The 21,104-nt window shown below is 48.8% G+C and overlaps 1 protein-coding gene across 3 annotated transcripts in view; it reads left to right on the top strand.

Moving 5' to 3' along the window:
• The window catches only part of PSPH (phosphoserine phosphatase), a 42,550-nt gene extending 22,384 nt beyond the window's left edge, over positions 1-20,166 (top strand). For all 3 annotated transcript variants that reach the window (XM_035291929.3, XM_054252412.2, XM_035291928.3), the window contains 5 exons: positions 5,502-5,659; positions 7,469-7,603; positions 9,808-9,953; positions 13,900-14,048; positions 19,365-20,166. In XM_035291929.3, the coding sequence (XP_035147820.1) occupies positions 5,520-5,659; positions 7,469-7,603; positions 9,808-9,953; positions 13,900-14,048; positions 19,365-19,472 (678 nt within the window). In that variant the 5' untranslated portion in view covers positions 5,502-5,519 and the 3' untranslated portion in view covers positions 19,473-20,166. The remainder of the gene's footprint in view (positions 1-5,501; positions 5,660-7,468; positions 7,604-9,807; positions 9,954-13,899; positions 14,049-19,364) is intronic.
• Positions 20,167-21,104: the final 938 nt, after the last annotated feature.

The raw sequence follows: 21,104 nt of genomic DNA on the forward strand, positions 1-21,104 counted from the left end.
ATTATGATGTTTTTTACGCACTGGACTGTTATATGTTTGTCTACCTGCTAGCAGTTTACTCTTTTTTTTTTTTCAGATGGTCTTGCTCTATCAGCTGGGCTGGGGTACAGTGGTGAGATCTTGACTCAGTGCAACCTCCACCTCTTGACTCCAACCACCACCTCCTGGGTTCAAGCAGTTCTCCTTTCTCAGCCTCCTGGGTAGCTGGGATTACAGACTCATGCTTGTAACCACACTTGGCCAATTTTTATATATTTAGTAGAGACAGGGTTTCACCATGTTGGCCAGGCTGGTCTTGAACTCCCAACCTCAGGTGATCCACCCATCTCAGCCTCCCAAAGTGTTGGGATTACAGGCGTGAGCTACCGCGCCTGGCCAGCAGTTTAATCCTCACCTCAATTTTAAAAATTGCTGTCAACTGTGTGGCATGCAGAAGATGTCAACTTCCCAGAATAGCTGGTTATAGTCTACATCATTTCAACCGTTACTTTAGCTTCAAGGAGGACATGTCCAGGTTTGTTACATGGGTATATCACATGATGCTGAGGTTTGGGGTGTGACTGATCCCATCACCCAGGGTAGGAGCACAGTACCCAGTAGGTAGTTTCTCAGTCCTTGCCCTCCTTCCCCAACCTTCTTGTAGTAGTCTTCAGTATCTGTGTGTGTGTATGTGTGTGTGTTTTAGACCGAGTCTCACTCTGTCACCCAGGCTGGAGTGCAGTGGCGTGATCTAAGGTCACCACAGTCTCCACCTCCTCGGTTCAAGCGATTCTCCTGCCTCAGCCTCCTGAGTAGTTGGGACCACAGGGTGGGCCACCATGCCTGGCTAATTTTTTTATTTTTAGTAGAGACGGGGCTTAACCATGTTGGCCAGGCTGGTCTCGAACTCCTGATCATAGGTGATTCACCCGCGTCGGCCTCCCTAAGTGCTGGGATTACAGGTGTGAGCCGCTGCGCCCAGCCATCAATGTGTGTTTTCCTGTCTTTGTATCCACATGTACCCAGTGTTTAGCTCCCACTCATAAGTGAGAACACGTGGTGTTTGGCTTTCTGTTCCTGCGCTAATTCACTTAGTGCAGCTCCATCCATGTTGCAGCAAAGGACGTGATTTCTTTTTTTTGTTTTTAATGGCTGTGCTGGCTTTTTTTTTTTTTAATCATAAAATATAGCATAAGTCCAGGTGTGGTGGCTCACACTTGTAATCCCAACACTTTGGGAGGCCAAGATGGGCAGATCACCTGAGGTCAGGAGTACAAGACCAGCCTGGTCAACATGGAGAAACCCTGTCTCTACTAAAAATACAAAAATTTGCCGGGCACGTTGGCTTATGCCTGTAATCTCAGCACTTTAGGAGGCTGAGGTGTGTGGATCACGAGGTCAGGAGTTCGAAACCAGCCTGGCTAAGATGGTGAAACCGTGTCTCTATTAAAATTAGCCAGGTGTGATGGTGAGCATCTGTAATCCCAGCTACTTGAGAGGCTGAGGCAGGAGAATCGCTTGAACTGGGGAGGCAGAGGTTGCAATGACCCGAGATCACGCCACTGCACTCCAGCCTGGGTGACAGAGCAACACTCCGACTCCGAAAAAAAAAAAAAATTAGCCGAGCATGGTGGTGCATGCTTGTGATCTTAGCTACCTGGGAGGCTCTGGCATGAGAATCGCTTGAACCCAGGAGGCAGAGATTGCACTGAGCCAAGATCGTACCACTGCACTCCAGCCTGGGTGACAGAGCAAGACTCCATCTCAAAAAGTAGATAAAATAAAATACAGTATAAGTGGATGCGGTGGGGACCCTGGCCCTTGTTACAGAGAGCTCTTTGACTCTCCTCTGATTCAGAGCCTTTTCAGAATCTACTGCGGACTCTTCCGATGCCTGGGCCCTGAACAAATTCATCCCTACAACACAAGCAAGTAAGCTTGCTGCTCACAGCTCTGCCGTGACCTTCACAACCTCTGTTGGCTTTTCTTTTTTCTCACACAGGTGAAGATAAAAGGGTCTTGTCAGTCCCAGCCGGGCGTGGTGGCTCACGCCTGTAATCCCAGCACTTCGGGAGGCCGAGGCGGGTGGATCACGAGGTCAAGAGATCGAGACCATCCTGGTCAACATGGTGAAACCCCATCTCTACTAAAAATACAGAAAATTAGCTGGGCACGGTGGCGCGTGCCTGTAATCCCAGCTACTCAGGAGGCTGAGGCAGGAGAATTGCCTGAACCCAGGAGGCAGAGGTTGCGGTGAGCCGAGATCGCGCCATTGCACTCCAGCCTGGGTAACAAGAGTGAAACTCCGTCTCAAAAAAAAGAAAAATCAATCCTAATAGAAGATGAAGGAAGTAAGGTGACCCTAGGAGCCTCTTCAGAAAAGACACAGCCATTGGGAGGTTGGGAAAGCATTTGTTTGGGCAAACAACTTATTTCCTCTTATCCAAAATCAGGCCTCCGGAGGCCGGCCCTGCAGGAAAACTTGCTTTTGTACTTTGGAACTAGGGGTGACATGGCCTTATCAGCAGTGGCTTTTTTTTTCCTTTTTAAAAAAATCAGTTGGCTCTTTGCTTGCCGCCAGATAAACTAGCTGGGGCGGGCCAGGCAGAAGTTCTGAGGCCAGGCATGGTGGCTCACACCTGTAATCCCAGCACTTTGGGAGGCCGAGGCAGGTGGATCACGAGGTCAGGAAATCGAGACCATCCTGGCCAACATGGTGAAACTCCATTTCTACTCAAATACAGAAAAAATTAGCCGTGCATGGTGGTGTGCGTCTGTAGTCCCAGCTACTCAGGAGACTGAGGCAGAGGAATGGCTTGAATCCGGGTGGCCGAGGTTGCAATAAGCCGAGATCGCACCACTCCACTCCAGCGTAGTGACAGAGCAAGATTCCATCAAAAAAAAAAAAAAAAAAAGAAGTTCTGTTCTGAGCTGTGTTCAGGATGGGGCCGGGGAGCTGCTGTGTCTCAGAATCTGAGGACAGTCCTTCCTGCTGTGATGTCTTCTGCCCCTGGTCCTGCCCTCTGCCTCCCTGTTAGAACCAAATGTGAGAAATCCTGAGGCCATACTCCAGCAACGATTTTCCTGTGTGTGGAATTCTAATGTACACAATTTACTTGGAAGCAACTGAACTTACTCAGCAGATTTTTTTCCTCTGTGGCTATGAGAATTTTAATTATGCATGGATTGTAAGTCACTCCTGGTAGAGACAATGAAAAGAGGAGGAAATTGGCCGGGTGTAGCGGCTCACACCTGTCATCTCAGCACGTTGGGAGGCCGAGGCAGGTGGATCACTTGAGGTCAGGAGTTTGAGACCAGCCTGGCCAACATGGTGAAATTCTGTCTCTATTAAAAATACAAAAAAAATTAGCCAAGCGTGGTGGCAGGCGCCTGTAATCGCAGCTACTCAGGAGCCAGGAGAATTGCTTGAACCTAGGAGAGGGTTGCAGTGAGCTGAGATTACATCACTGCACTGTAGCCTCAGCCACAGAGTGAGACCCCCCGTCTCAAAACTAAAAATAAAAATAAAAAAGAAGGAAATTGGCTGGGTGCAGCAGCTCATGTCTATCATTCCAGCAGTTTGGGAGGCTGAGGTGGGAGGATCACAGGGTTAGGAGTTCGAGACCAGCCTGGCCAACATAGCAAAGCCTTGTCTCTACTGAAAATACAAAAATTAGCCGGGCGTGGTGTCGGGCACCTGTACTCCCAGCTACTCGGGAGGCTGAGGCAGGAGAATTGCTTGAGCCTGGGAGGAGGAGGCTGCAGTGAGCTGAGATCTCGTCACTGCACTCCAACCTGGGCAGCAGAGCAAGACTCCACCTCAGAAATCAAAAAAGGAGGAAATGTGAAGTGTACAAGGAGGTGCAGCGTTTTGCAGAGCAGCCTGGGAAGAGCTAAACTGAGTCTGCAGCAGAGCTCTTCTGTCAAGCTGGGGGTGAGTCAGCAGTCTTGTAACCCGAAGGGTGAAGGCTGTCATCTCCGCGGGCCTGACCATTTCATGGGCAGAGTTAAGGAGTTTCAGACCAGCCTGGCCAACATGGTGAAATTCTGGTCCTAAAATCCAGCTCACTCTCCTAGGGAGGGTGTGTCAATGTGAGGTATGTCTTGCTCCGTCACCCACGCTGGAGTGCGGTGGCACAATCTTGGCTCACTACAGCCTCCACCTCCTGAATTCAAGCAATTCTCCTGCCTCAGCCTCCCGAGTAGCTGGGACTGATGGTGTGCACCACCACACCCAGCTAATCTTTTGTATTATTATTTTTAGTAGAGATTCAGTCTCTCTATGTTGCCCAGGCTGGTCTCAAACTCCTGGCCTCAAGCAGTCCTCCTGCCTTAGCCTCCCAAAGTGCTGGGATTACAGGCACGAGCCACTGCGCCCAGCCTGAAGCCCTGTTTCATAGACAAGGCTAAACATTTTTCCTGTGTGCCTGTAGAGCTCTGCACATCTCCACTTCAACCCTTGCTATCTTGCTACAGTTATTAGGTGAAAAATAATGGAATATTGGTTCGACATCAATGTTATATATACATATGTGTGTGTATGTGTGTGTGTGTGTGTTTGAGATGCAGTCTTGCTCTGCTGCCCAGGCTAGAGTGCAGTGCGGTGATCTTGGCTCACTGCAGCCTCTGCCTCCCGAATTCCAGCAATTCTCCTGCCTCAGCCTCTCGAGTAACTGGGATTACAGGCACCCGGCCTCAACATCAAATATATTTAAAAGTTGGTACTAGTCAGGCGCGATGTCTCACACCTCTAACCCCAACACTTTGGGAGGCTAAGGTGGGAAGATCACCTGGGGTCAGGAGTTCAAGACCAGCCTGGCCAACATGGTGAAATCCCATCTCTACTAAACATTTTTTTTAAATGAGCTGGGCATGGTGGCAGGTGCCTATAATCCCAGCTACTCAGGAGACTGAGGCACAAGAATCACTTGAACACGGGAGGAGGAGTTTGCAGTAAACCAAGATTGTACCACTGCCCTCCAGCCTGGGCAACAGAGTAAGACTCCATCTAAAACAGAGAAAGAAAAAAGAAATTGGTGTAGTGTGGGAAGTTTAAAAAAAAAGGAAAGAAAAAAAAGAAAAATAATGAATCCATGAATACACTCTTATATGGGCTACACTGCCTTAGAACAGCAAGATGGGCTCTTTTCATAATTTCATTTAACATCTTTAAATACATTTATCTTGGGCCGGGCGCGGTGGCTCACGCCTGTAATCCCAGCACTTTGGGAGGCCAAGGTGGGTGGATCACGAGGTCAAGAGATCGAGACCATCCTGGTCAACATTGTGAAACCCCGTCTCTACTAAAAATACAAAAAATGAGCTGGGCATGGTGGTGCGTGCCTGTAATCCCAGCTACTCAGGAGGCTGAGGTAGGAGAATTGCCTGAACCCAGAAGGCGGAGGTGGCGGTGAGCCGAGATCACGCCATTGCACTCCAGCCTGGGTGACAAGAGCAAAACTCCGTCTCAAAAAATAAATAAATAAATAAATAAATAAATACGTTTATCTTTTTTCTTGTAGGAGGAAATTCACCCAAGGATGGTCTCCCACTCAGAGCTGAGGAAGCTTTTCTGCTCAGCAGATGCCGTGTGTTTCGATGTGGACAGCACGGTGATCAGAGAGGAAGGAATCGACGAGCTAGCCAAGATCTGTGGCGTGGAGGACAAGGTGTCGGAAATGTAGGCACAGCATTTATTCACCTTGTAAAATGATAGAGAATTTCTTTTTTTTTTTTCTTTTTTTTTTTGAGATGGAGTTTTGCTCTTGTTACCCAGGCTGGAGTGCAATGGCGCGATCTTGGCTCACCGCAACCTCCGCCTCCTGGGTTCAGGCAATTCTCCTGCCTCAGCCTCCTGAGTAGCCGGGATTACAGGCACGCGCCACCATGCCCAGCTCATTTTTTGTATTTTTAGTAGAGACGGGGGTTTCACTACGTTGACCAGGATGGTCTCGATCTCTTGACCTCGTGATCCACCCGCCTCGGCCTCCCAAAGTGCTGGGATTACAGGCTTGAGGGTCTCGATCTCTTGACCTCGTGATCCACCTGCCTCGGCTGCCCAAAAAATTTTGTATTTTTAGTAGAGATGGGGTTTCTCCATGTTGGTCAGGCTGGTCTCGAACTCCTGACCTCAGATGATCCACCCGCCTCGGCCTCCCAAAGTGTTGGGATTACAGGCGTGAGCCACCGCGCCCGGCCAATGATAGAGAATTTCTAAAGAGCGGTTCTTTTGGAGGAAGCGTTAGACCCTGGCTGTGGAACGTGAGCACTAGGCTTTTTCTTTCCTCCCTTAGCGATTCTGATATAATCATTCGTTTATATAAATATTTACGGTAAACAAATATGAGTAAGACACGTTCCTACCTTGATCGGGCGACTGACAACAGTCACTAACCAAAGAAGATGGCCTGTGGGTCGGGGCCCAAGTGTCCAGCAGATTTGTGTCACAGTTGGAAGAGTGGCCTCAGCGGTTCCCTGGAAAGGTTTACCATCTCTTGGCGGGTCCTGGGTCAGAGCCCCTTCCTCTCTGCCCTCCCACCTTGCAGCTGGGCACCCCCTTTGCAGCCCCAGTCCCCCAGTCATACATCATGTCATTTTCTTTTCTTTTTTTCTCTTGAGATAGAGTCTCGCTCTGTCACCCAGGCTGGAGTGCAATGGCATGATCTCAGCTCACTGCAACCTCTGCCTCCTGGATTCAAGCAATTCTCCTGCCTCAGCCTCCTGAGTAGCTGGGACTACAGGCGCGTGCTGGCACGCCCGGCTAATTTTTGTACTTTTAGTAGAGACAGGGTTTCACCATGTTGGCCAGGCTGGTCTTGAACTCCTGACCTCATGATCCCCCTGCTTTGGCCTCCCACAGTGCTGAGATTACAGGCGGGAGCCACCGCGCCCAACCACCATTTAACTGCCTTTCATGGAAGAATGCCTAGCCTGTGGTTTCTTTCTTGATTTGTGACAGCTCACAGCTTTCAAGAAAACTACCTGTGGATAGGCTGTGTGGTTTTTGTTCTGTTTTAGACGGAGTTCACTCTGTCATCCGGGCCGGGTTGCCGTGGCACGGTCTTGGCTCACTGCAACCTCCACCTCCCAGGTTCAAGCAATTCTCCTACCTCAGCCTCTTGAGTAGCTGGGATTACAGGCATGCACCAACACGCCCAGCTAATCTTTGCATTTTTTAAGTAGAGATGGACTTTTGCCATGTTGGCCAGGCTGATCTCGAACGCCTGGCTTCAGGTGATCTGCCCACCTCAGCTTCCCCAAGTGCTGGGATTATAGGCATGAGTCACTGCACCCGGCCTATTATTGTTATTTTTCAAGCAAACCTTCAAAAGTTTATTCCAAGGCCTTCCTCCCATAGCAGCAAAGGATGTCTGTTGCACAGTGGGGCTCTGGGTAGCATCTTCCCTTTGGTGGATGTTGTGCAGAGCTGGGCATGTCAACCCTGAGGAAGGCAGACCTGGCTGGCCTGACTGTTGGGTCTCCCTCCTAGGACACGGAGAGCCATGGGCGGGGCAGTGCCTTTCAAAGATGCTCTCACGGAGCGCTTAGCCCTAATCCAGCCCTCCAGGGAGCAGGTGCAGAGACTCATAGCAGAGCAACCCCCACACCTGACCCCCGGCATAAGGTAAGAGGACCTTGCTCCAGGTGTATTTCAGCGTGGGTGTGGGGGGCTATCCTCCTGAGCGCATCTAACCATTGCTTTGGAGTGCCCTCTGGGTGTGTTCTTTTCATTTTTATTATTTATTTATAGATGACTCAGTCTCGGGTACGTTATTTTATTTATATATTTCAGACAAAATCTTGCTCTGTTGCCCAGGCTGGAGTGCAGTGGTGTGACCTCAGCTCACTGCAACTTCTGCCTCCCAGGTTCACAGTTCACACGATTCTCCTGCCTCAGCCTCCCAAGTAGCTGGAATTACAGGCCCCCACCACCACACCCAGCTAATTTTTGTATTTTTAGTAGAGATGGGTTTCACCATGTTGGCTAGGCTGGTCTTGAACTCTTGACCTCGAGTGATCCACCTGCCTCGGCCTCCCAAAGTGTGAGCCACCATACCTGGCCTATTATTTTTTTTTTTTAGAATCAGAGTCTCATTCTTTGCCCAGCTTGGAGTACAGGGGTATAATCATGGCTCACTGCAGCCCCAAACTCCTGGGGTCAAGTGGCCCTCCTACCTTTGAGAGATGGGGTCTTGCTTTGTCACCCAGGCTGGAGTGCAGTGGCGTGAACACAGCTCCCCGCAGCAGCAACCTTCTAGGCTCAAGGGATCCTCGTGCCTCAGCTCCCTAAGTAGCTGGGACTACAGACATGAGCCACCATGCCTAATTAAAAAAATAGAGAGAGAGACAGGGTCTCACTCACTATGCTGCCCAGGCTGGTCTTGAATTTGTGGGTTGAAGTGATCAATTTTCTCACCTCAGCCTTCCAAAGTACTGACATTTTTTTTGGGGGGGTGGGTGGAGTCTCACTGTGACACCCTGGCTGGAGTGCAGTGGCGAGATCTCAGCTCACTTCAACCTCCACCTCCCGGGTTCCAGCAATTCTCCTGCCTCAGCCTCCCAAGTAGCTGGGACTACAGGTGCGTGCCATCACGCCTGGCTAATTTTTGTTATTTTTTAGTAGAGATGGGGTTTCACCATATTGGCCAAGCTGGTCTTGAACTCCTGACCTCATGATCCGTCCACCTCGACCTCCCAAAGTGCTGGGATTACAGGCGGGAGCCACCACATGCAGCCTTTTTGTTGTTGTTTTTTGAGATGGACTCTCACTCTTGTCGCCCAGGCTGGAGTGTAATGGCGCGATCTCAGCTCACCACAACCTCCTCCTCCCGGGTTCAAGCGTTTCTCCTGCCTCAGCCTCCCGAGTAACTGGGATTACAGGAGCCCACAATGACGCCTGGCTAATTTTTTGTATTTTTAGTAGAGACGGGGTTTCTCCACATTGGTCAGGCTGGTCTCGAACTTCCAACCTCAGGTGATCCACCCGCCTTGGTCTCCCAAAGTTCTGGGATTACAGGTGTGAGCCACTGTGCCTGGCCAAGTATTGAAATTATAGGTTTGAGCCACTATATCCAGCCTTTAAAATTTTTTTTGCAGAGATGAAGTCTATTTTTTTTTGAAACAGAGTCTTGCTCTGTCGTCCAGGCTGAAGTGCAATGGGCGATCTCGGCTCAGCCTCCCGAGTAGCTGGGACTACAGGCGTGCGCCACCACACCCAACTAATTTTTTTGTATTTTTAGTAGAGACAGGGCTTCACTGTGTTAGCGGGGATGGTCTCGAACTCCTGACCTCGCGATCCGCCCACCTCAGCCTCCCAAAGTGCTGAGATTACAGGCCTGAGCCACTGTGGCCGGCCGAGATGAAGTCGTGCTATTTTGCCCAGGTTGTTCTCAAGCTCCTGGCCTCGAGTGACTTTCTACCTTGGCCTCTCAAAGTGCTGGAATTAAAGGTGTGGCCGTGTGGTCCTTCTGGCTCTTACGCATGGTCTTGTCTGTCGGGTTGTCTGGTTCTGCCTGTTTCTGCCTTTCCTCTTTCTCCTGGGAAAGCCTAAGCTTTCCCTGTTTGTCTTCGTCTTGTGTTTTGTGGGTCCGTGGGCAGAGCAGCGTTCTGGAGCAGTTCCCTAAAGCAGCCAAGCCCTACCCATGGATTTCTAGGTGCCTTTAGAAAAACATATTTAAAACCTTAACTCCCCAGGTGATATACCTTGTCAGATACACCTCAGGCCGGCGCATCGGGAGAAGGAGATATATCTTAGTTTCCTCTTCGTGTTTCTTTTTTTGTCCCTTTTGCGTTACTCGGTGTTCGGTATTTTGTGTTTTATTTTTGCAGGGAGCTGGTAAGTCGCCTACAGGAGCGAAATGTCCAGGTTTTCCTCATATCTGGCGGCTTTAGGAGTATTGTAGAGCATGTTGCTTCAAAGCTCAACATCCCAGCAACCAACGTGTTTGCCAACAGGCTGAAATTCTACTTCAACGGTAAGACTCCAAAGGTACCACCTGCCCGTTCTCACCAGTTCTATGAGGCAGTATTCTGGGCACCGCCTGTTGGATGCACTTTAAACAGTCAACATCAGAGTCACATACTGGGAGGAACAGTGCTCTTCACCGACGTCCTCTGCCCTTCGGTGCCCTTTGCTCAGCAAAACAGACTTAGGCCATCATCTGTCCTAGCTTCAGCATCTATTACATCACCCATCTGCATATAAATTCTGCATTTGGTAAGACATGAATTCCTACGTAGGACCTATGACTTACTTTGTTATGTTTCAACTTTATGTGAGCTCCTATGCATCTGAAGCAATTTAGACTCAAGAAGGAGACTTTTGTCTGTGCACGGTGGCTCATGCCTGTAATCCCAGCACTCTGGGAGGCTGAGGCAGGCAGATCACCTGAAGTCAGGAGTTCAAGACCAGCCTGGCCAACATGGCAAAACCCTACCTGTACTAAAAATACAAAAATTAGGCCAGGTGCGGTGGCTCACGCCTGTAATCCCAGTACTTTGGGAAGCCAAGGTGGGCGGATCATGAGGGGAGTTTGAGACCAGCCTGGCCAACAATGGTGAAACCTCGTCTCTACTAAAAATACAAAAATGCAGTAGCTTTGAAGGTAAAATTTAAAAAAAGGAAAAAAATACAAAATTAGCCGGATGTGTTGGTGGGCACCTGTAATCCCAGCTACTCAAGAGGCCGAGGCAGGAGAATTGCTTGAACCCGGCAGGCGGAGGTTGCAGTGAGCCGAGATCCAGTCATTGCACTCCAGCCTGGGCAACAGAGAGAAATTCTGACTCAAAAAAAAAAAAAAAAATTAGCTGGGCATGGTGCACTATGCCTGTAGTCTCAGCTACTTGGGAGGCTGGGGCAGAAGAATCACTTGAAGCCAGGAGGTAGGGGCTGCAGTGAGCCGAGATCACACCACTGCACTTCCAGCCTGGGTGGCAGAGGGAGACCCTGTCTTTAAAAAAAAAAAAAAAAAAAAAGGGAGACTTTAGAAGGGAGACTTCTGTTAACAGATTACTGAACTACAGCTGCCCTTGGGGACGCCTGTCCCCTCTCTGGTCCATAACGGTGCCATAGCTGTTACATCATCTCAGGTCTCAGTTATATCAAGGAGTGACTGATAGTGTTACTGTTTTGTTTTGTTTGACACAGGGTCTCAGTTTGTTCCTCCAGCTAGAGCGTGTGTCTCGATCTCGGCTCACTGCAACCTCCGCTCCTGGGTTCAAGCAATTCTCCTGCCTCGGCCTCCCAAGTGGCTGGGATTACAGGCATGCGCCACCACACCTGGCTAATTTTTTTTTGTATTTTCAGTAGAGATGGGGTTTCTCCATGTTGGTCAGGCTGGTCTCCAACTCCCAACCTCAGGTGATCCACCCACCTCGACCTCCCAAAGTACTGGGATTACAGGTGTGAGCTACCACGCCTGGCCCAAATATTTTTTAAATGTACATATATATATATATATATTTTTTTTTTTTTTTTTTTTTTTTTTTGAGACGGAGTTTCGCTCTTGTTACCCAGGCTGGAGTGCAATGGCGCGATCTCGGCTCACCGCAACCTCCGCCTCCTGGGTTCAGGCAATTCTCCTGCCTCAGCCTCCTGAGTAGCTGGGACTACAGGCACGCGCCACCGTGCCAAGCTAATTTTTGTATTTTTAGTAGAGACGGGGTTTCACCATGTTGACCAGGATGGTCTCGATCTCTTGACCTCGTGATCCACCCGCCTCGGCCTCCCAAAGTGCTGGGATTACAGGCGTGAGCCACCGCGCCCGGCCAAAATGTACATATGTTAATAGAGCATTTTTGAATGGTCTAGAGATAGAGAGGAAAAAGAAGTCAAGAATGAGTGTGTGAGCAGGAATTTCTGATGTTACAGAAAAATAAAAAAAATAAAAAATAAACAAAAAAAGAATGAATGTGGTAATTACTGTAAGAATAGAAATAACTGATCAAAAATAAGCTGGAATTTCCTGTTGGGTGACATTATACAGTAACATTTTAAATTTCATATATTAAGGTCACTCAAGGTGGCTTAGGAGTTCAACACCAGCCTAGCCAATGTGGCAAAACCCCGTCTTTAATAAAAACACAAAACACAGACAGTGTGGTGGCGCGTGCCTGCAGTCCCAGCTACTCGGGAGGCTGAGGCAGGAGAATTGCCTGAACCCAGGAGGCAGAGGTTGCAGTGAGCCGAGATCACACCATTGCACTCCAGCCTGGGCAACAGAGCGAGATCTGTCTCATAAATAAATGAATGTGATAGATTACTATTTTGTGGTATTCTGCCACCTCAACAATGTTTGAGAATTACTGGAACCTTAAAGGATACAACAAATTCACCCCTAGGTATTTATGACCTAATAGCACCACCTCTACAGTTGATATTTGTAGTCTGAAAACAAAAGTTGGCCAGGTGTGGTGGTTCACACCTGTAATCCCAGCACTTTTGGAGGCCAAGGCAGGAGGATCACACGAACCTAGGAGTTCCAGACCAGCCTGGGCAACATAGCAAGACCCCATTCCTTTTTTTGAGACAGAGTCTTGCTCTGTCACCCAGGCTGGAGTGCACTCGTGAGATCTTGGCTCACTGTAACTTCTGCCTCCTGGGTTCAAGCAATTATCCTTCTTCAGCCTCCCAAGTAGCTGGGATTATAGGTGCCTGCCACTATGCCCAGCTAATTTTTTGTGGGTTTTTTTTGTTTGTTTTTTTGGTTTTTTTTGAGACGGAGTTTCGCTCTTGTTCCCCAGGCTGGAGTGCAATGGCGCCATCTCGGCTCATGGCAACCTCTGCCTCCTGGGTTCAGGCAATTCTCCTGCCTCAGCCTCCCGAGTAGCTGGGATTACAGGCACGCACCACCGTGCCCAGCTAATTTTCTGTATTTTTAGTAGAGACGGGGTTTCACCATGTTGACCAGGATGGTCTCGATCTCTTGACCTCGTGATCCACCCGCCTTGGCCTCCCAAAGTGCTGGGATTATAGGCGTGAGCCACCGCGCCCGGCCTAATTTTTGTATTTTTTTAGTAGAGATGGTGTTTCAGCATGTTGGCCAGGCTGGTTTTGAACTCCTGACCTCAGGTGATCCACCTGCCTTGACCTCCCAAAGTACAGGGATTACAGGTGTGAGCCACCGCACCCAGCTAGCAAGACCCCATTTCTATAATCATAAGCATAAAAGGAAATTTTAGGCCGGGCTTGGTGATCACAAGGTCAGGAGATTGAGACCATCCTGGCCAATGTGGTGAAACCGCATCTGTACTAAAATACAAGAAACTAGCCGGGTGTGGTGGCACGTGCCTGTAGTCCCAGTTACTCACGAGGCTGAGGCAGGGGAATTACTTGAACCCAGGAAGAGGAGGTTGCAGTGAGCTGAGATCACACCACTGCATTCCAGGTTGGGCGACAGAGCAGGACTCTGTCTCAAAAAAATAAAGGAAAATTTAAGAAAAGCAAAGCTTGGCCAGGCGCGGTGGCTCACGCCTGTAATCCCAGCACTTTGGGAGGCCGAGGCAGGTGGATCATGAGGTCAAGAGATCGAGACCATCCTGGTCAACATGGTGAAACCCCGTCTCTACTAAAAATACAAAAAATTAGCTGGGCATGGTGGCGCGTGCCTGTAATCCCAGCTACTCGGGAGGCTGAGGCAGGAGAATCGCCTGAACCCAGAAGGCGGAGGTTGCAGTGAGCCGAGATCGCGCCATTGCACTCCAGCCTGGGTAACAAGAGCGAAACTCCGTCTCAAAAAAAAAAAAAAAGCAAAGCTTGTTTATTCCCAGGAACAGGTGTGGAGCTCCAGGCCGTGTGACTGAACTGAGGGCCATTTTTAGCCTTCTCAGTGACATTTAAGTGAAGAAATCATCTATGCAGAAAGCTGTCACGGGTAAGACACTTTTGTGAGCCTTTAACCCTGTTTCTACTGCTCTTCTAAGGTGAATATGCGGGTTTTGATGAGACGCAGCCAACAGCCGAATCTGGTGGAAAAGGAAAAGTGATTAAACTTTTAAAGGAAAAGTTTCATTTTAAGAAAATCATCATGGTTGGTGATGGAGCCACAGACATGGAAGCCTGTCCTCCTGCTGTATGTATTAAGGGTGCTAATTTTTTTCCAGGTTGTACTTTGGTTCTGTCTATCTGTCTGTCTATTTATTTTGAGACGGAGTTTTGCTCTTGTTGCCCAGGCTGGAGTGCAATGGTGCCATCTTGGCTCACCGCAACCTCTGCCTCCTGGGATTTCAAGCAATTCTTGTGCCTCAGCCTTTCAAGTAGTTCGGATTGCAGGCACCCACCACCACGCCCAGCAAATTTTTGGATTTTTAGTAGAGACGGGGTTTCACCATGTTGGCCACGCTGCTCTCCAACTCCTGACCTCAGGTGATCCGCCCGCCTCGGCCTCCCAAAGTGCTGGGGTTACAGGTGTGAGCCACCACCCCTAGCCCTGCTTTTGTTTTAGACAGCTCACTTATCCTGTAATCCCAGCACTTTGGGAGGCCAAGGCAGGAAATTGTGTGAGCACAGAAGTTTGAGACCAACCTAGGCAGCATAGTGAGACCCCATCTCTACAAAATAAATAAATAAGATAAACTAAAATAGCAGATTTAGATCTACATAAGATTTAACACAGGAGTTGAACTCTCTTTACAAGATTAGAAATGAAACAATAAAAACAAATTCAATCTTGTCATGTCAGCTGACTTTGTACAAACCCAAGAAAACTTATGAATAAGGAACTAAAATCTTTTAAAACTTGTAACAATGTCTTATCCCTGTAGTCTGCCCCCCACCTTTAGCCCCGGTGTGTGCTCAACAGTTGGTTTCATTTCCCCAAATAATAGTGTCAACAACTCTTTTTAATTTAAGATGGAGTCTTGCTCTGTCACCCCAGCCGCAGTGTAGTGGCGTGGTCTCGGCTCACTGCAACCTCCGCCTCCTGGGTTCAAGTGATTCTCCTGCCTCAGCCTCCTGAGTAGCTGGGACTACAGGCACGCACCACCACGCCTGGCTAGTTTTTGTATTTTTAGTAGAGATGGGGTTTCACAATCTTGGCCAAGCTGGTCTTTTTTTTTTGAGAGGGGAGTTTTGCTCTTACCCAGGCTGGAGTGCAATGGCTCGATCTCGGCTCACTGCAACCTCCGCCTCCTGGGTTCAGGCAATTCTCCTGCCTCAGCCTCCTGAGTAGCTGGGACTACAGGCACGCGCCACCATGCCTGGCTAGTTTATGTATTTTTAGTAGAGATGGGGTTTCACCATGTTGGCCAGGATGGTCTCGATTTCCTGACCTCGTGATCCACCCGCCTCAGCCTCCCAAAGTGCTGGGATTACAGGCTTGAGCCACCGCGCCCGGCCTATTTATTATTTTTTGAGACAGGGTCTCACTCTATCACCCAGGTGGGAGTACAGTGGCACAGTCTCCGCTCATGGCAGCCCTGACCTCCCAGACACAAGTGATCTTCCTGTCTCAGCCTCTTAGTAGCTGGGACTGCAGGCACATGCCACCACACCCACTGTTTATTTTTTAAATGAGGTCTCACTATATTGCCCAGGCTAATCTTGAACTCCTGATTCAAGTGATCCTCCTGCCTTGGCCTGCCAGAATACTGGGATTATGTGTGAGCCAACGTGCCTGGCCAGGGATTTTATTTCTAAGCATTTTAAAATCAATGCCGGAAGCAAATGCTATATAGCAAGTGCCATAAATATCAAATGTGTCAATTTCACAGAGCTTTGCCTTTATCATGTCATTCTAATGTAAGAAAAACTATACCAAAAATACAGTGTGGTCGAGAGTGGTGGCTCACACCTGTAATCCCAGCACTTTGGGAGGCCAAGGCGGGCAAATCACCCGAGGCCAGGAGTTTGACACCCACCTAGGCAACATGGTGAAACCCCGTCTCTACAAAAAATACAAAAAAATTAGCCGGGTGTGGTGATGAGTGCCTATCATTGCAGCTACTCGGGGCAGAGGCATGAGAATCACTTGAACCCAGGAGGTGGAGGTTGCAGTGAGCCGAGATCACCCCACTACACTCCAGCCTGAGCGACAGAGTGAAACGAGAGAGAGAGAGAGAGAGAGAGAGAGAGAGAGAGAGAGAGAGAGAGAGAGAGAGAGAAAGAAAGTTCAAGCAATTCTCAAGCCTCAGCCTCCCGAGTAGCTGGGACCACAGGCACCCACCATCACACCTGGCTAAAATTTTATATTTTGTATATTTATATGGAGAGAGAGAGAGAGAGAGAGGGCGCACTGAAGTTTTTACCACCTGGTTTTCTGAGATCTAAAACTAGGCATTGTCTAAAAAAAAAAATAGGCTAGGCATGGTGGCTCACGCCTATAATCCCAGTACTGTGGGAGGCCGAGGCAGCTGGATCAAGAGTTCAGGCAGGCCAGCCTGCCTGGCCAAGATGGTGGAACTCTGTCTCTACTAAAAATACAAAAATTAGCTGGGTGCAGTGGTGGGCACCTGTAATCCCAGCTACCAGGGAGGTTGAGACAAGAGAATTGCTTGAACTTGGGAGGCAGAGGTTGCAGTGAGCCAAGATTGTGCCACTGCACTCCAGCCTGGGTGACAGAGCAAGACTGCATCTCAAAAGAAAAATAAAAAATAAATAAAAATGACAGTTTTTGTGAATGATGGATGAAAAATGGTTAAAAGGAACCTTTTGGCACAAAGGTGACTCATGCCTGTAATCCCAGCAGTCTGGCAGGCAGAGACAGGTGGATCACTTAAGGTCAGGCGTTCGAGACCAGCCTGACCAACATGGCAAAACCCCATCTCTATCAAAAATACAAAAATTAGCCAGGCGTGGTGGCGGGTGCCTATAATTCCAGCTACTTGGGAGGCTGAGACAGGAGAATCGCTTGAACCTGGGAGGCGGGAGGTTGCAGTGAGCTGAGATCTCACCACTGCCCTCCAGCCTGAACATGACAGAGCAAGACTCCATCTCAAAAAAAAAAACGGTTCCAGCCAGGTTGGTCTCAAACTCCTGACCTCAGGTGATCTGCCCACCTCCACCTCCCAAAGTGCATGAGCCATCGAGCCCAGCCTTTGAATCTTTTTTTTTTTTTTTGAGAGTCTCACTCTGTTGACCAACTGCAACTTTCACCTCCTGGGTTTGAGCAATTCTCGTGCCTCAGCCTCCCAAGCAGCTGGGATTGCAGATTCCCACCACCACACCAGCTAATTTTTTTTCTATTTTTAGTAGAGACGGGGTTTCACCATGTTGGCCAGGCTGGCATGGAACTCCCGACCTCTGGTGATCCACCTGCCTTGGCCTCCCAAAGTGTTGGGATTATAGGCGTGGGCCACCTTGCCTTTGAATCTTTTTACTGTTTTATAACCAGTGTTGGGGTTGGCTAAGCAATGAACACTGGGCTAGTTTAATGAGGAATACATAAAAGTAAAATAAAGAGTTTTCTCAGGGAGCTCCCAATCTACTAAAAATACAGAATTAGCCACACGCGGTGGCACGTGCCTGTAATCCCAGCTACTCCGGAGGCTGAGGCAGGAGAATTGCTTAAACCCTCCGGACGCGGTGGCTGGTGCCTGTCATCCCAGCACTTTGGGAGGCTGAGGCGGGCAGATCACCTGAGGTTAGGAGTTTGAGACCAGCCTAGCCTGACCAATATGGTGAAACTCTGTCTTTAATTTTAAAAAATGTATATAAAAAAAAAAGAATTGCTTAAACCCCGGAGGTGGAGGTTGCAGTGAGCTGAGATTGTGCCATTGCACTCCAGCCTGGGCAACAAGAGCCAAACTCCATCTCAAAAAAAAAAGAAAAAAAAGAAAGTACAAAATTCTGTTACTCGCCGTTTCCCTTTATTTATTTTTTTGAGATGGAGTCTCGCTCCATCGCCAGGCGCCAGGCTGGAGTGCAATGGCACAATCTCGGCTCACTGCAACCTCCACCTCCCGGGTTCAAGCGATTCTCATGCCTCAGCCTCCCGAGTACCACAGGCGCCCTGGGACCACAGGCACCCACCATCACACCTGGCTAAAATTTGTATTTTTAGTAGACATGGGTTTTCACTATGTTGGCCAGGCTGGTCTCGAACTCCTGAACTCGGGTGATCCACCCACCTCGGCCTCCCAAAGTGCTGGGATTGCAGGCGTGAACCTCCGTGCCTGGCCTGCCATGTAGTTTATTTATTTATTATTTATTTTATATTTTTCAGACAGAATCTCATTCTGTCACCCAGGCTGGAGCGCAGTGGGGCAATCTCAGTTCACTGCAACCTCTGCCTCCTGGGTTCAAGCGATTCTCGTACCTCAGCCACCTGAGTAGTTGGGATTACAGGCAGCTGCCACCACGCCCGGCTATTTTTTGTATTTTTAGTAGAGACGGGGTTTCATCATGTTGGCCAGGCTGGTCTGGAACTTCTGACCTCAGAGGATCCTCCCACTTCAGCCTCCCAAAGTGCTGGGAATACAGGTGTGAGCCACTGCGCCTGGGTCCTGCTATCTAGTTTAGAACTCAAACATTTACCTACTTATGTGATTTTTATTTTTAAATTATTATTATTATTATTATTATTATTACTTTTTGAGGAAGACTTTCACTCCGTCTCCCAGACTGGAGTGCAGTGGCACGATCTCACCTCACTGAAGCCTCTGCCTCCCGGGTTCAAGTGATTCTTCTCCCGGACTACAGGCGTGCTTTTTGTATTTTTAGTAGAGATGGGGTTTCACCGTATTGGTCAGGCTGGTCTCGAACTCCTGACCTCGTGATTTGCCTGCCTCAGCCTCCCAAAGTGCTGGGATTACAGGCATGAGCCACCGCGCCTGGCCGATTTTTATTTTTGCAGGCATCTGTCTTGATTCTAAGAGGGCAGGGACCACATCTATCATTCTCCCAAAGCCTCGACATTGTCCAGCGGAATGGGTCCCCTGCAGTGGTGCAGGCACTGACGCACGAGAGTGCAGTGAGGGGTGAGGCAGCCAGGAGCCAAAGACGAGGAGGCGAGGAGCACCCCGGGGGAGGCCAGGCCTAACGCTCTTTGCAGGAACCGTTTATGTTTGAAACACTGCTCTCGATTGCTGCTTGCAACCTTGGTTTTCTAAAAATCATTTCTCTGCCCAGAACCGTGGCTCACCCCTGTAATCCCAGCACTTTGGGGGGCCCAAGTGGCCAAATCACCTGGTCAGGAGTTCAGTACCAGCCTGGCCAACATGGTGAAACTCTGTCTCTACTAAAAACACAAAGATTATCCAGGCATGGTGGCGGGCACCTGTCATCTCAGCTACTTGGGAAGCTGAGGCAAGAGAATCGCTTGAACCCGTGAGGCAGTGGTTTCAGAGAGCAGAGATCATGCCACTGCACTCCAGCCTGGTCGACGGAGCAAGACTCAAACAAACAAATAATAAATACGAAGATCGTTTCTCTCTTTTTCCCTCTTCCTCAGGATGCCTTCATTGGGTTTGGAGGAAATGTGATCAGGCAGCACGTCAAGGAGAACGCCGAGTGGTACATCACTGATTTCGCGGAGCTGCTGGGAGAGCTGGAGGAATGACTTCCGCTGGTGTGCAGCTCCGAACAGCTTCAGACGGGTTTCCAAACGCCGTGCACATTGATGCTGTTTGCTTACAGCTGCCCACTACGACTTGATACAGAAGGTTGCTATGATGATCTGTACTTATTTTTTTTATTTTTTTTTTTTGAGACAGAGTCTTACTCTGTCGCCAGGCTGGAGTGCAATGGCCGATCTCGGCTCACTGCAACCTCCACCTGGGTTCAAGCGATTCTTCCGCCTCAGTCTCTCGAGTAGCTGGGACCACAGGCACGCGCCACCACGCCTGGCTAATTTTTTGTATTTTTAGTAGAGACGGGGTTTCACCATGTTGACCAGGATGGTCTCGATCTCTTGACCTCGTGATCCACCCACCTCGGCCTCCCAAAGTGCTGGGATTACAGGCGTGAGCCACCGCGCCGGGCCTAATCTGTAGTTTCAAGTAAACTACAGTTAGGACTCCTAGAAGGCTGCTGTTTTTTTTTGTAACTGTAGTTCCAGTATTACATGATGATTATTACTTTCCTGGAGAGTTTTGTAATCTGAATTGTTTGTGTTCCTGGCTATATCTCATACAAAGTGTTTTAAAGGTGGAGAGTCCATTAAACATCTTTACTCTGAGAAATACGGATTCAGCAGCCTCAGGTGAATGTCGGTTTTCCCTTTGGCGTATCAATAAAAGTTTATCCACGTGTCAGAATGAGTTTGTGGAATTCGCGGTTCTGCCTCTCACGTATTGGAGTGTCCAGTATTTCAGGTACTGTTGAAGCATAAACAGTCCCCAGGCAAGAAACAGGCTTAAGACTCCCCTTTGCTTGGTGCTGGGCACACTCTCCTCCCCCGACAAGCCCACTCTTGTTTCCTGCAGCCGTGGGCCCTGGCGAATCCTCTTTTATCTGTTGGGATTTGTCATATGAAAGGTTACAAAGGTTTGCTTTTTTTCCTTCCTCCAATATAACAGTGGAGTCTTAAACAAAAGTACCAATTATGATTTAAAAAATTGGATATTTGGCCTCACTGGTAGGACAAGGTAAGAGGATCACTTGAGGCCAGGAGTTCAAGACCACCCTGTACAGCCCAAGACCCTGTCTCTACAAAAAATGGAAACATCAGCTGGTGTAGCGGCACATCCCTGTAGTCCCAGCTGCTTGGTCGGCTGAGATGGGGGGGCCCTTGAACTCTGAAGTCTGAGGCTGCAGTGAGCTATGACTGCAATACCGCACTGCAGCCTGGGTGACAGAGTGAGACACCGTCTCTTAAAAAAAAAAAAAAAAAGGATATTTGAAAATAAAAACAAGTTTTACTAATCTAATCACAAAGGCCAGCATTTTCCCCTAAATGAATTAAACATTAATAACTCCTAATGGCCTATATAAACCATTTCCTTTCTATAGGTGACTTGGAAATACTTGAGAGCCAGGTTTATGTTTGTTTTGAGCAGGGCTAAGCAAGGGAAATTTCAGAACAGGCTTCGAATGTGTGAGATTTTTACCCTCCCTGGAGGAAAGACAGGGCAGGAGAGGGGGAGCCATGGGGTCAGGAAGTAGATACTGTTGGATAATTCAGTAGAAAAAGCTGTAAGGTTTTCATATTGAAAATTAGTTGAAAAACTTAACATTTAACCAAATTTGGCCA

The sequence above is a fragment of the Callithrix jacchus genome, chromosome 2, assembly GCF_049354715.1.
Source record: "Callithrix jacchus isolate 240 chromosome 2, calJac240_pri, whole genome shotgun sequence".
Taxonomy (NCBI): Eukaryota; Metazoa; Chordata; class Mammalia; order Primates; family Cebidae; genus Callithrix; species Callithrix jacchus.